The 15553-nt window shown below is 33.1% G+C and overlaps 1 protein-coding gene across 1 annotated transcript; it reads right to left on the minus strand.

Annotated features, from left to right (window-relative positions):
* Positions 1-3963: 3963 nt before the first annotated feature.
* LOC149799212 (uncharacterized) lies at positions 3964-6676 on the minus strand. Its single transcript, XM_089957041.1, has 4 exons — positions 6536-6676; positions 5755-6004; positions 4630-5094; positions 3964-4290 (listed from the first exon to the last, which is right to left on the minus strand). Exons 3-4 carry the CDS (start codon positions 5006-5008, stop codon positions 4169-4171), a joined length of 501 nt encoding a protein of 166 aa, XP_089813167.1. The 5' UTR covers positions 5009-5094; positions 5755-6004; positions 6536-6676; the 3' UTR covers positions 3964-4168.
* Between the last annotated feature and the right edge of the window lie 8877 nt (positions 6677-15553).

A 15553-nucleotide genomic window follows, 5' to 3' on the forward strand; every position in this document is an offset into this window, starting at 1 on the left:
ATCTCTTTAGTCTGGGGATATTTTCTGTAATAATTAATGTTCATAATGCTGTCCAAGACTGCAAAACATGTATATGTGATATATATGCTTGTATACAGTGTAAGTTGTCTCCCGTTCTAGAATTAGTTTATTAGCCACTACAAGTTATACGCTCTTCTACATAAAATTTGCTGAAATATCGGTTTTTAAAGGTAAATATGATTTGAGAAAAACCTGTCAATTAATTCTGTTATATAAAACGTACAAACAGTATGCAGTATTTGTATCTGAAAGCCTCATAAATTACACCCTTCTTCCAGTCTAATCAAATTTGGGAAGGAAGAAAATGATTTCTTACAAAAGCTATCTGACATAAACCGTTCTTTGAAATAACCAAGATATTAGGTTACAACTACCTTCAGATATTCAGTCTGGAATTAAGAGGTGCCACCACTTAATTCAGTCAACGAAGTCACTTGTAGTTCCATTCATTTCCAGGAGTGTTCCAAAAGTTGTAATGTGATACATTGGACAAATTCCACTAGTGACTAACCTAATAACAATATTGCACATGGCGCACACATTGACTCAAAAGTGAAAGAAGAGAGGCAGGCCCCTTTTATAAGCGGATCTGAGAAGAAAAAACTATGCATTAGAATAAAAATTAGAGTGTTGGGGTAACACCTTAAATGACAAAATAAAAGAGTGAAAAATCGCCTAGACTGTCTTTAGCAAAGGTCCACACACACACACACACACACACACACACACACACACACACACACACATATATATATATATATATATATATATATATATATATATATATATATATATATATATATATATATATATATATATATATATATACTAAGGGATAATTTATGAACAATATTTTTGATAATATTATTTATTTATTCAGTTTACTAATGACGAAATATATTTTTGGAATCAGATTTTTAATTAACCACCAAACATATCGCGTTTTAAAAACGTTTTCCGCTTTGAAAATGGCACTAGAGATGGTTTTTACTACAGCTGGCTTTTAAATAAAATATTCTTTGATTATATAATATATTATTCAAGTATTTACATATAGAGAGTTAACTGTGTTACAGATCACACAATGCGCATGTGCACAGATGTGTGTAGGATATTTGTTTGCATGCAATTAGGCACATCATAATTATGTATTTGTGGTTGGAATTAGATAGGTTGATTCCCATTCTGGCGTTGAGTTGTCTGCCCATCTGCCCATTACAGGTTTTATTCTCGACAGCATACTGAACAAAAGTGTAAAATATATTATTTGTATCGTATATTTAAAGTCACAATGTTGCTGTTACGTGCAAAAATTCGCACATGCGAAATCATCTGAATAATACTAAATCTTGAAAGGTACTGGCCCTAGACATAGTTGGGTTCCATTAAAACCAGATAATATTAACGTGTCATCACATTATCAACCATGTAATGTCTCCCTCGAACTGAGAAACTCTGCCTTGTTTCACATGTGTACTAATCAATTTGATGTTGATCGGTGACATCCATGGGTCAACCGATTTCAATCGGAAGCTGGAGCACAAGAATTGATGACGTCACCGTTGTAAAATAAGAAGCTAACACCAAGCTATGTCGGATTGTCTTCGGCCCAAGTTCGCCCTTCAAAGCAATTCATTTATATGTGCCTATCTCCGTTGATGTTATCCCCTAGCAGGTCATATTTAAGATTCTTAGACCCGTAAAAAGCAACAAAGGCCATTTTTTAAAAAAAAATATGTCGTTCAAATGTTAATTAGATTCAATGTGGTGTCAACGTGTCCGGATTATCTTTTTTAAATTTGGTGCTTCAGTATGGTACGTAATAAGATTTGGTTTCGTCCATCTTTATTTTTGGTTTTGTACCGCGAACGTGTATTTATATATGTGAATTTGTTTTGAAGAGTTCTATAAACTATAGCTGGTGAGTTGTATTTTTTTAACCTGACCACGTAGGCTGAAAGCACTGAAACTCTAAGTAGGCAATTCATCAATCATGGGTATAATAATTGTAGGATTCCGAGTAAAATACGACGAAAGATTTGAAATTACAAATTTACGAAGACGACAAAGAAAAGCCATATCACTTTCGTCATGACTTCTGAAAAGTGCGATGACATAACTGTCAGCCCTCGTGTTTACGGCTACAAACTGAAGCGGTACTTGAAAATGTCATGCCTTCCTCAAAGAGGTGACTATCATTTATCATGTAACTGAATTTAATAATTAGTTCTTAGTTCATTTATTTCTGAACGTTTGACCGAACTCAAAGCCTTATCATTCTAAAGACACGTGTTTTTACTTCTTGGGCATGTAATAAAGATCAAAAAAGATAATCACTTACTCACGTAACCGCTATCTCTGTTATACTTCTGTTCCACTGCCAATACGAGACTTTTGATGCTGGTTTTTCCTTTCTACTGACATAGCCTAGTAATCATCCATCTATGATGTAGTCTAGTCGAAGTGTTTCTTGTTAATGTGGGGAGATTCTTCACAATGACAACCCTTTAATGACAGTTTGGACTTGTACGTGATAATAAGGACGACCTTGCAATCTTTTGTATTTTTTTATGTTGTTTGTTTGGGAGGGTGTTATTTTTGTGTTGTTGTTTGTTTGGGAGGGTGATGTTTTTGTGTTTGTTGCTGCTTTAGTTGTGATTGGTGTACCATAACAACTGGCTAACGTTAGTACTCCGTCTGTTGATACTGATAGAAAAACCGACTTTATTGATTGTTTTTTTACATTTTTAAATTAAATTGACCATAAAATGTTTTAGACTCTTAAACTTCAAGGTTTATATAACTGACCGGCTGATCTTCATATTATTTTCATGGATGAGTAAAATAATTGCAGATTTTATGCATATAGGTCTAAAGCTCTATAGTTTTATAAAGTGCACCTTTTAACGTTATTAATTCGTTCGGCAAGGCTTTGGATTTTCTTTTCTCTTCTTGTATTCTCCCATCTTTCCATCTCTATTTTCTCTGTATTTATTTTTAACGTTTCTATTCATTTTGTTCCACTTTAGTCATATACGCTGTTTTATTTATTTGCATGCCTCTTTCTTGAAACAAACTCACTAGTCAAAAAGAGAACTGGAGATAAATGCACAGCACCAGAACCGTTACGTTTACCAGAAAAACCTGTACGCTGCAAATGCGTTTAGTTACGTACCGCGAAGTTGCATCACAGTAAATCATGTTCTTTGGTTACAACCCTAACGATGGGTTACAGCTCTTGAAAAATAATACTATCTTTAGGTTATGTAATAAAACAGACGCTATTCTTTTAGAGTCACTCGTTTCCCTTAATTAAGGTACCATAATTGTCATCCTGATACTATACAGCCAATAATATGTTAAAAGTGCCGTTCAAAACCAACCAACATTAATAGCATACATACATACATACATGCATACATACATACATACATACATACATACATGCATACATACATACATACATACATACATACATACATACATACATACATACATACATACATACATATGAATTTGTATTGCTCAGATCTAGAGAAATCTAAAGCCTTATATGTGGAGAAAAAGAATGGAAAGTAGATGTCACTTGCATTGTTTTATACCAAATATATTACATTGAGAAAATGATAAAATGATAAATATTCACAAAACAACGATCTTTATTAAATTTATTCTTTTTCTTTTCTATGGTACATTTCAACCAAAATTATTACTTTACATTTCGGATCAGTTCTTTCGTGTTCAACATCTAATAAAACTGTGAGGCTAAAATGTGCTACAAAACTTTAAAAAAAATATTTCTAAATATGTTAAAGGCTGGAGACATTTTTACTTGTATACAAAGATGAGTGACACCGCTACTAATACTATTTTCTACAAGTTAACTCAATATCAATCTAATTATCCAGCTACTTTTTAAAAAGTACTGTTATTTAAAATAAATGAAACATATGCACAATTGAGATTTAAAATGTACATGAAGAAAAGGTAAATGGTTTGTTTAAACTCAATGAACTCAAAGGCAATATAACAAATGTATGGTATATATTTGTACTGTTGTGCCAGATCAATTATTCCGTTTAACTGCACTAGAAATCATCCACAATACATTGGAAATAATAGTAAACTGGGTGCTTGTGTTCGATTATTATTTCTGGTAAGGTGGAGGTAGAAACTCGATATGCCATGCTTCTGGCGGTGTCTTCTGTTCTTCTAGAATCCTGTCCAGATTAAAGTACATTTTTGATGGTCCCAATTTATTCATAAAATCTACAAATAGATACAAATATCACTCTATTAAAAAAATGGTTCAATATAATGTGATTTCTGGTGAAGCATATAAAATTTTTAAAGCATGCACAATATGAAGTTTTATTTATTTTTGGATAATACACATTTTTGAATGCAAATATCGATATCATCCATAATAATTTACAATCTATGTTTGAAAGAATTTTAAGACAGAAACAATTGTAAACATTTGGAGTCATTATTAAATTTAAATTGCACACTAATAATTTAAAATTATTATTAATGGTTTAAGATGATATAATAAATTAATATATTTTCTATATCCTTTTCTTTTCGTATCGGATTTGTTGAGTATACCTGCAGGGAAGCCGTGTCCAACTTGAGCTTTCTTTTTGAAGGTTTTGACCAGGAGTATGGACACTATGACAGCTAGTAATACACAGATTCCAGCAACAACTGAAGACAGCATTATTGCAGTGTTGTATGCTTCTTCACATTCATTAGTTAGAAAAGGTATAGATTCTTGCACCTGTGAAATGTGTTCTTCGGTGATGCTATTTTCAATGACGTTGAAGGAACGAGCTCGTACAAGAGATATTATATTGGATGCATCACCTACATTACCACTTTCGTCTATGGCTCTGATGGCAAGGAAGCTTGTTTCACCTTGGTTTTCGTCTTTTGTAATACCGTGTAATGCAATCAGCTCTTCCTCTCCAGACGGAAGAGGTGACATCGTGATATTTTCCAAGGGAATAGCAGCGCTAAAGTTATACCTGATAGTGTCGATATTGTCAGAATTACGAATGTCGTATCTCTGAGCTAAAATATAAAAGAAAAATTTAAATTATTTACCAATCATGGAGTGATTTTAATTATATCTCTGAAGATAGCCAAGAGCTCCTAAGATAATAAATTACATCAGTTTACAAATGTTAATGTAATAAAAAAATATAATATTATTTTAAATGTTTTCAAAACGTTTCTTCAAACCTACTTATATCGTACAATATTTGAAGACTTGTTGTGCATTTCATCAGTCATATCATCTTCGATAAAAAAGGGTCCTCGATCCGCTTCGTTTCACATCCGTCTGTGGGGAACAAAGTGGATGAATGGCGAGTGGCTAATGAAGGTGCGGTCCGATCCAAATAAATATAATTTTTGTGGTGTAATATAATCCATTGAAAGGTATCTTTCATAGGATGTGCCATCATTTAATTAAAAAGGTGGGGTGATCCTTTAATGATTTGTCCTCCTTTAAGTTAATACGATGCCGAAAAATTGACATTAAATTAATGGAGCATCTTTATATTATAATAGTTATATTTTTCTTCAGTTTCTTATGAGTCGTGTAGTGAATAGAAAATTCAATTCAAACATTCATTTAGAATTGTTAATGGACAAACCCTGCTCGCAATGGATTATTTTATGTGTCTTGACTTGTTAGTAATTGTCATTTACTATTGTAATTTTATTTACTTGAACATGGTTGACCACAACTGCCAATATAGCCACTTATCTTGACCCTGGTCTCGATAGCCACCGGTTGCCGTCCATGTCAGGAGGAATTTATTTTTACCAGCAACTTGGATCACGCGGAAATTTTTAATTCTATCAGGTGGAGTGATATCTCCTTGGTTTGATGTGTAGCTGATGACAACAATCTCATCAGGAATGGAGATTCGCGTAAATAAAGTGGTGCTGTTGATGTGATGTGTTGATCGTTTATCTGAAAGGTTCATTTAAATTAAGAGACGGTTAGATATTATCTATGATCGTACAATCTACAATGCATGTTTTAGCTTTAAAAAGCACGGACTCTAAGGGCATTCAGATTTCATTCGAAAATCCTAACTCAGAATATAGAAGATAGAAGCATACATACATACATACATACATACATACATACATAACCGATCGACATATAATTTTATGTTGAAAATTCTAGACATCGTAAACTAGTGATGTGAGGTTGAAAGATAACTAATCTTTTTTAATTTGACCAACAAGAAACATAAAAAACTAAAATGGGCTGGACCATGTAAGAAAAAATAAAATATTAAAGTTAGCAAAGTTTTACTCTCAGATAGAAGCATATTGCAAAGAAGAAGCATCTAAAGCAAGCTGGATTAAAAAAAGGAATCTCCTGTTCATTATTATGAAGAGTTTTGAGATCATTCCTAAATAAATACAAAACAATAAGTTAATTGTTTCAAAAGTATTACTAGAACATTTAATAGAACAAATGTGTTTTTCTTACTAATCTCTGTTTTAACTTCTGGTGACTTATAATATGTATCCGAAATTCCCTCAATAAAGACTTTCATGTTGTACCGTCCATTACTGAAAATATACTTTTTCAGTATATATCCTGAATATATTCCATCGTCCTTCTTGAGATCTGGACCTGTATGAAGTATTTAAAAAATGTTCGCTTCTGTAAGAGTTGGCTTCGTAATGTTTGATGAAATTTTGTTTCATTTCTCTTAACTTGAAGAACAAGATGTGCAAAAGATCTATTTTTTATTTCAAAAGGTATACTATTTTTATATAAAAACTCATTTTCAACAGACACTGAATCATAACAATTCTTTACGTATAGGACGCTGAAATCTAAAATATGTACATGTATCAGAATGTTGATCTATATGGATACAGCTGACAAGATGCATGACAACCAATAGCTTAATTAATACTATCGATCAACACGCCCTATTAATACATGCCTATACCCCTAGTGACCTGGGAAAATACAAAATAAGAACGCGAGTCATTATTTCGGAAAAGAAAAACATGACTTATTGGTGAAGATACTGACTCTAGGTGTCTATTCATATAAAATACTGCTTTGTTTCTTTAGTAATAAGAACGCCCTGTTGTTTAGAATATGACGTGTCCATCACACTTTATACAATTATCGGAGACAAAAATACTTTATCTTATGATATAAATTTTAAAATATTCAAGTTTTCTTGACCTGACATTGTTGCTATGGAAAAATTCGTTTGGCGTTTATCTACGGCAAATGCAACAATTGAGAAAGCTTTGATATGTTAGTTTAATTGGCTAGTTTGCTGGTCTTGGTTGGAATGGTTGTTCATCCGAGAGATTTCCATCTAGCTTTTCAATTCTCCACACATTTCTTGTATAAGTTATATTATTTTTTTAAAATTAAATTAAAATTGAGAAATTTTGGTATGACTTTGGCATTCCTATAAAGTATCCCTCTCCTTGGTTTCACTATAAAATTTGCTATTATATTGTACAGACAATGAATTGTTTTTATATCAATGTAACAGATAATATTACCTGCCCCATTGTCCCGGAGTGTGATAATTGTTTCATTTCCTTCTACACCCATCCTTGCAAGCACTGTTGCGTTGATCACAGCTACTCTACATTGATCTATACTTACGAAGTGAATGACGTCATCTTGTGCTGTAAAGTCTCTAGTTGTACCAGAGAACCACGTTGTAACTCTGACCACGCCTGTTGTGTTTTGTATTGGAAAGGACGACACATAAATGTTCACATCTGTTACCATATCAGCGGCAATTGTGAAGAAGTATTCACCAGCCTAAAATTTATTGAATATTCATCATGAAAATTTCAATCTGTTACAGGTGCATGCATCACAAATCGAGGAAAACGAAACCATGCCTTTTCCCACGTTCTGTCTTCATTAGTTATGTAGAATGTCGTCGTCCGTTCATCTGTCTGTACTCACCACTGTACTTAAGAATAATCTCACAATGATTTATATGACGATATCATCCTAGATCCATACATTGTCTTGGATAGAGGATAAATCTAGTGCTTTTTGCCCATTGATTCCAAAGACTCAATTTCATGGACTATAGTAAGTTTCTCTATGATAAGTACTTTACATCAAAGACTATATACTTATATTTTCAATCATAATAATTCATGATCATTATTACTCGTCATTTTCTACCACTGGGCGAAGGACTTAGTTTCAGGTCAGGTTATGTTATTGATAGCGTAGTCCTGAAAACATTTTGTTATTCAAGTAAATACCCGAACGTTAATAGTCGAAGTCGTAACATTGTTTCTTCTATCCAAACAACAAATAACATGTAATATTTTCGATACCTCACGAGTATCAAACTTTAATTGTGTCTGCAATGTTAGATGACAAAAGAAGCAGGCACCAAAATAGAAGATTTATAACTATAGGTGAGACCCTTTTATGTAGGTAGCATGAGTACACTGCCAAATAAAGAATATATACAAATCTAACTGGATATGCAAATCCAATGCGCGTGAAGGTGTAGGGTCAAGATAATCGCAACGGCAAAAAGTCTCTGTATACAATTTCATCTATGAAACATAAATGTAAACCAAATACGATGAACTTTATAACTGGCAAGCAATTCTGCTGCATTATGACTCAAGTATTATATTTACTTCTTTTTCGCTTCAAAATGATATGCATTGGCCCCTTGGTATGAGGTGTGGACATTGAACAAACACAAATTAACCAGCACTTTTATCCATTATTCAAGTAGCAAAGCAGAAAAATACATCACGCGATAATGATTCGAGTTGCTTTTAGAAGGTCAATGGAAAACATTAATTTAGTAGTAGATTGTACAGATAGATAGACATGTACAGTATTTCTCATGGCATTAAATGCACCTTTAGCAATGTTTGCAGTTTTACTGGCAAGGCGGGTAACAATGGTAACAATGTGCATTGTTAAGATAAATACTGAGCTTACTGGAGCGGCCTTTCCCTTTTCAGGAATAGGAACTGTATCAAAGGTGAACACTTGTTTATACAGGCTGAAACGTGGACCAGAAACATTCAAGTGTATATATGTACTGGTTGATGCCATTACAGTTATTTTGGTATCAAAACCTATTCCCGTGTCGAGCTTGAAATTTCCTTTGGCCTTTCCACTACCATCAACTTTTAAAGAATAGGAATATACCGGAAAATATGTAAAAAGAAAGGTTTATTGTCAGATAATGTCAAACTGTTAGAAAATTATTCTTACATACAACCCTCGTAAAGTAAATAAGCATTATGTATCATGACATCTCTGTAAACAAAATGCTTACTTGGAGTAAAATCCAATTGGTTGAAATAAATAGTTGAAAGAAACAGATCCAGAATTTTCACTCTTGATATATTTATATCTAAATGTCAATACTTTTTATATCCTTTAAATAATAAGGTTGAGGCAGATGATCAGCGCCTTTTTGAAGAAAAAAGACAAAACGTTTAGTCAGATCTAATTCTGCGAAATATTCATACATTCAGCAATCTTACAACATTAAGGAACTTACAATGACAGGAACGCTTGAATCGGGAAGTACGTGTCCTGAAATTACCGCCTGTGAAAAGACGTCGAGAAAAGTTATGGATGGTGTTTCTAGGTATGTCTGTGAACAGCCTCCTGTTCCATGGGCAAGATTTTTCAGTTTCATATCAGCGTCCTGCGATACGGCGATGGTATGTGCGATCAAATTCGACTGTTTGACATAATCAATGACGTCATCTATGAAGGGAGCTGTGTTTTTGTCACCATCGGATATAAGGTAAAACGAGCTCGCGGAGATGCTATGAAGAAGAAATAATCTGTTGCTTCCATATATGTTTCTAGTCAGGACTGAATCTATGATGTAATAACCAAGTTACTGAGATTATGGTTCGTAAACTGAGCAGTTGATTCATTGATTTGGTTGGATATTAGTAATAGGTAAATGGCATGACAAGCTTTTGAGCAGATGATTTGCAATACAATGTATCTACAAATCCAAATATATAGTAATTTACCCAGTTACCTGTCACACACACACACACACACACACACACACACAGAGACACAGACACACAGACACACACACAGAGCAAGGGATCAGGTGTGTTAGGGATTGATTAAGATAAATGTAATAAACTGACAACGAACAGTACGCAACTTTTTAAAACAATTTCTAGGTCAATGCAAATATTTTACAGTATCAGCAACAAGTTGAAATAAACTAGTTGAAACATAATAAAGTTAAACGTATATTTCCTGTAAAAACAGCCATGTAAAGTTTTGCAAACATAACCGTTTTTCTGTTTTATTCGTTCGTCTTGACTATGTTTTGTATTTGCCTTTGAAAAAGACACATTAAAGAGTCGAAAGCGCTCATTTCTTTTGTCCTAAGTACGGCTGTCATCGATGATGCAGAAGCAATACTATATGACTGATCTCCTGTTCACACACACACACACACACACACACACACATATATATATATATATATATATATATATATATATATATATATATATATATATATACAGGTTACTGCATTTTCTATGGGAAAATATGAACGAATAAAAAGGTTACTGCATTTGTGTGGGAAAATATGAACGAGTTTTTGGATGGAATACTGCACGATTTTGGGAGTGCAGTATATCCTTCCGAAAAAAACGAGTTCATATTTTCCCATACAAATGCAGTAACCTTTTTATTATATACTCATTTTGTTATTCTACTTAAGGCTTAATTATATAAACAAAATACAATACAATAAACAACGCAAATGAATGTATGCCGCATGCTAAACTGAATACACAAGCGCATATTCATCATTACACAATTCAACATTATTACTGCGCACATAACTCTTCCCAGATAAATCTGAACTTAGTCGCGCGCTCGACATAACTTTCGAAAGAAAATAGCGTGTCTAGTTAAAATTGAAATTTTGGAGTCATATTGTGAATGAATGTGCACTGCAACAACTTTTCCGTTTGATCTGGAATGAATAGATTTTGGTATTTTACTCGATTCGACGAAATTTCGTGATTATGGAATGGATTTGTATGTGACAATTCCACATGGAATACATCAGATTGAAGAAGCTAGGGAGAAGCGTGTTGACATCTCCAAATGTGTTTCTGTTTCTGTCATTGAATGTTTAAAATCATAATGTGGGAAAAATATGAAGTCTTTCAATTGCAATTATGAAAAAGACGCTATGGAATTTAATGCTTATTTCATTTTGAGTGCAGTAAGGAGGATGTAATTGCACTTATCATCGAAATTACAGTACAATTTCGATATGTGTAATCCAGATTGAGAACCTATGACCAGGCTCATGTAATTCGGATTTGCAGAATTAAGAAAATACATTTTGAGGAATTCAGAATGTAAGTATATTTTATTTTGCCATTCTTATCACCAGCTAAAGAAGAGAGTATATAACTTGTCACTTGTATATTATTTTTAAGGACCTTATTTTGCGTCTTTTATATACTGTAGCTAGCCTAAATCCGAAACATTGTATCAACGCGGAGTGTGCCAAACAGCTGGTATGTGGCAGTCCACGAAACATCTGTTTTAGTTCATTCAGAAACAAATTTAAACAACCACAACGTAAAGAGCATCTTACGCGAGTGTGCATGATTTGTTTACAAATCAAAAGTGCTGGCGTCTGCGTCCATTGTTTGTTTAGAATAGAAAGTAGTTCCTTTATGCACGTGAATGCTATATGTGCATAATCGCGCGGGTTCAATATCGGGTAATATTGCACGATTCTGACAATGTAAAGTTCTTTTTCTTTTTCTTTTCTAGGGCTTAATAATGAAAGAATACACTAAAAAACAGCAAAGTAATTGAATTTATGTCCTATTAGAAAACAAATACACAACCATAGATTCATCAATGCACAGTAACAATATTAATACGCAGATAGGACCGCCCAGCGATATTTGAACGTCGACGCGCCCTCGACATTTGTTTAAAAAATTCTCGTTCTGGCCTACTTAAAATTGAAATTTAGAGTCATATTGTGAATGAATGAGCATTGAAACAACTTTTCAGTTGGTCTGAAAAGGCATGGATTTTGTTTTTCTGTCGATCCAACTCAATTCTGTTTTTCTGCTTGTGATGGATTGGACTTATTGGGACAAATTCATATAATGTACTTGTGATTTGAGCAGTGGAGGGGTCGGCTTAGAGGGATCAACTGCACTTGTGTTTCTGTTCTGTCACTGATTATTTGAAATCATAATGCGGGGAAAATATGAATTCTTTTAATTAAAAAAAAGGACGTTGTGGAATGTCACATTCATTTTGTTTTGAGTGCATGAAGGAAAACGTGATATTCGTTGGAAATGCTGTCAAAATTACAGTACAATTTTGCAGTGTGTATCAAATTTTGCAACCTGTGACACATATCATGTAATTCAGATTTTAGTATTAGTACATCTTGAAGAAATGCAAAAATGTAAGTATATTTATTGCCATTCGTATTATCAGCTAAAGAAGACACGTGTTTCTGTCCTGCCACCTGCATGCTCTTTGCTGGAAGGACCCAAGCACCCCACATATGTACATGACCTGTCTTTTATCGCTAGCCTAACACTCCATAAAAAGGTTAAAAGGGGAAAATTGCAAAGCAGCTGTAGTGTGACAGTCCATTTAGCCAGGAGAAATACGACTTCTTCATCGTCTTGGCTTTTTGGCTCGAAGGTTCTTAGATTTCTACCAGAACGTTCAGTTACATTTTTTCTCTAATTTATTATTTTGACTGACTTGTAAAATGGTACATATCTGATAGACAGTTTAAACGATCAGAATGGTATTTTCGATAGTGCGTTTCGCACGTTTGCTGTTGACATTGCGAATATCACGCTTATTCGTTTTCTTGTTTGAAAGTTTCATGTGTGACTCAGTGAACTCGTCCACATCGTTAACTTATCATCTCTACATTCAAATTGACGAAACAGCTTGTTTAGTTTATTCTCAAATAAATGTAATAAATCGAAATATAATTCCTGTGCTACATGAACGTACACTGTTTACAATGAAGGTAGTTTCTAATACACGATACTATTTTTAGACACACCTCTAGTACAATATGAAGCCGTGCAAAATGAAAAAAATACTTCACGGTTCTGACAACGTACAGTTTACGGAGAAAAAAAAGAGTATATAATAATGTTTTTTTCCCGATTGAAATTGTTATCTAAGATGCAAAATCTAGTGGCGTACGAGATTGATCCTGTCAGCATTATGTTTGTCTCTTTTTTCAGATAAGAATAGGTGTTTGTTAAAAATTAAAAGAAAATATTAAGCACGGTCTGCATATGTATGTGTTTCTTTGTGCTGCTTATACACATCAGAATCAAATGTTTGTTACTATATTGATTATATTTTACGTTTGTACAGTAAACATGAGAAGGGGCCACCCAGAACCCAAAACGTATCCTTCATATATGAAAGAGTATAAGATTTCACAGCGTTGAATTTGCTGATCATAATTTGCGTATTGATTTATCTTATTCAGTTCCAACACGAATCTTATTTTTAATTTTTAACTACAAAATCATGTGTCATAGAGATCCCCAATTTTGTTTGACTTTAAAGCATATAATATTTCAGTCTTACCGTGAATTGTTTGGACAACGAAATGAAGATTCTAAAATAATTTTACTAAAACCTATTTTGAGTCTATTTCGTACCAATAGAATTGATTCTTTCCTAAACGTATAAAGACAAATCTTCCTAAAATGTGCACAGACTAATCTCATTTTCTATAACTTTAAACTTGCTAATAGTGTAGTCTGATTGTAATCATAGACACATATAAACACAGACACACATACATACATATATATATATATATATATATATATATATATATATATATATATATATATATATATATATATATATATATATATATATATATATATATACATATATATATATACATATATATATATACATATATATATATATATATATATATATATATATATATATATATATATATATATATATATATATATATATATATATATATATATATATATATATATATATATATATATATATATATATATGGACAGGTTGAAAGTTACATACCGACATACTTCCAGATCTATCAAGAAGAAAAACTCGCACTTTGGATCTTCTCTGTACCAGTCCGAAGGTTGGAGGCCTTCTTTTACTTACAGGTATGGATGGGTTTGCTACTAAAGTTGTATTTATAAAACAATTTAATCTGAGATGTTTGCTGTTTTGTTATTCGGAAAATACAAGATATAAAGGGAAAAATATATATTAAACGTATTGTCTTCGTATGTGCAGGAAGATAATATATATCATTTATGGGGGAATTGCAATGCTACAAATCTTAATCGGGCAATTAAACTAAAAAACCCCAAAACAAACCAACCCCCCAACCCCCGAAAAATAAACAACAAGCCGCTTGAATTATTGCAAGAAAATGCTATCAATCTTCATGTTTATTCGTTAATGTACAGTGGTACCTTTTAATCACAGAAGTAGTTTAGAGCTATTTTGATATATGGATCTGTTCATAGCATGTCACCACACTAGATTTACTAATTCCAGCTTCCAATATCCATTCGTCTAATCTACGGTCTATTTTTGTACCCAATCTTCATTCGCCGAAATTCAACACGAGTCCGTATGAAACATCTTTTAAGTAGCAGTGTTGTTGAATATTATTCCAAATTATATTAAACAAGCACAGGCACTATTCTTTTGAGTGCGCTTCACAATTTCTTCTTTCTGATTATGCCATTACTACAACTGAGATACATCACTTCAATACCGTTCACTACCTTCCCAAATCTCAAACCTACATCTATGTATGTATGTATGTATGTACGTATGTATGTATGTATGTATGTATGTATGTATGTATGTATGTATGTATGTATGTGTGTGTGTATATGTATGTATGTATGTATGTATGTATGTATGTATGTATGTATGTATGTATGTCGTTGCCTCTTACTTGTCTCTGCTTTCTCACTGCGATACTGCGATCGTTTCATCTGGATCGCAAAACATTTCACTTGACAAAGTTTTACATGCAGCCGATATATATAAGGTTAGTGCTTGCCATCAGAGTATTCATTCAGTTCTCAAACAGTCGAGATGGATGAGTCAACACAGCTTATCCTTCTGGTCAGAGATTTACAGACAGCCCTACGAAATTATACTTCAGAGAAGACGAAGGATTACTCCTCCTCTCGAGATAAATTTGAAGATATTTGCTATATCTCTCAGGAGAAAGGACATTGGGCCTCAGAGTGCCCACAACGTCAAAGTAAATTATAGGAGAAAAGAGAGACAAAGGTCAAGATAATGGTTATCATTGCAGTGTGTGTGTGTGTGTGTGTGTGTGTGTGTGTGTGTGTGTGTGAAATACGCTGGTCTTTAGAGTGCCCTAAGAAAAATGAGAACAAGTCAATGCATCCTTTGTCAGCCCCACGTGTT

This window comes from Sinohyriopsis cumingii, chromosome 5, assembly GCF_028554795.1.
Source record: "Sinohyriopsis cumingii isolate HCF-2022 chromosome 5, ASM2855479v2, whole genome shotgun sequence".
NCBI classification, from domain to species: domain Eukaryota; kingdom Metazoa; phylum Mollusca; class Bivalvia; order Unionida; family Unionidae; genus Sinohyriopsis; species Sinohyriopsis cumingii.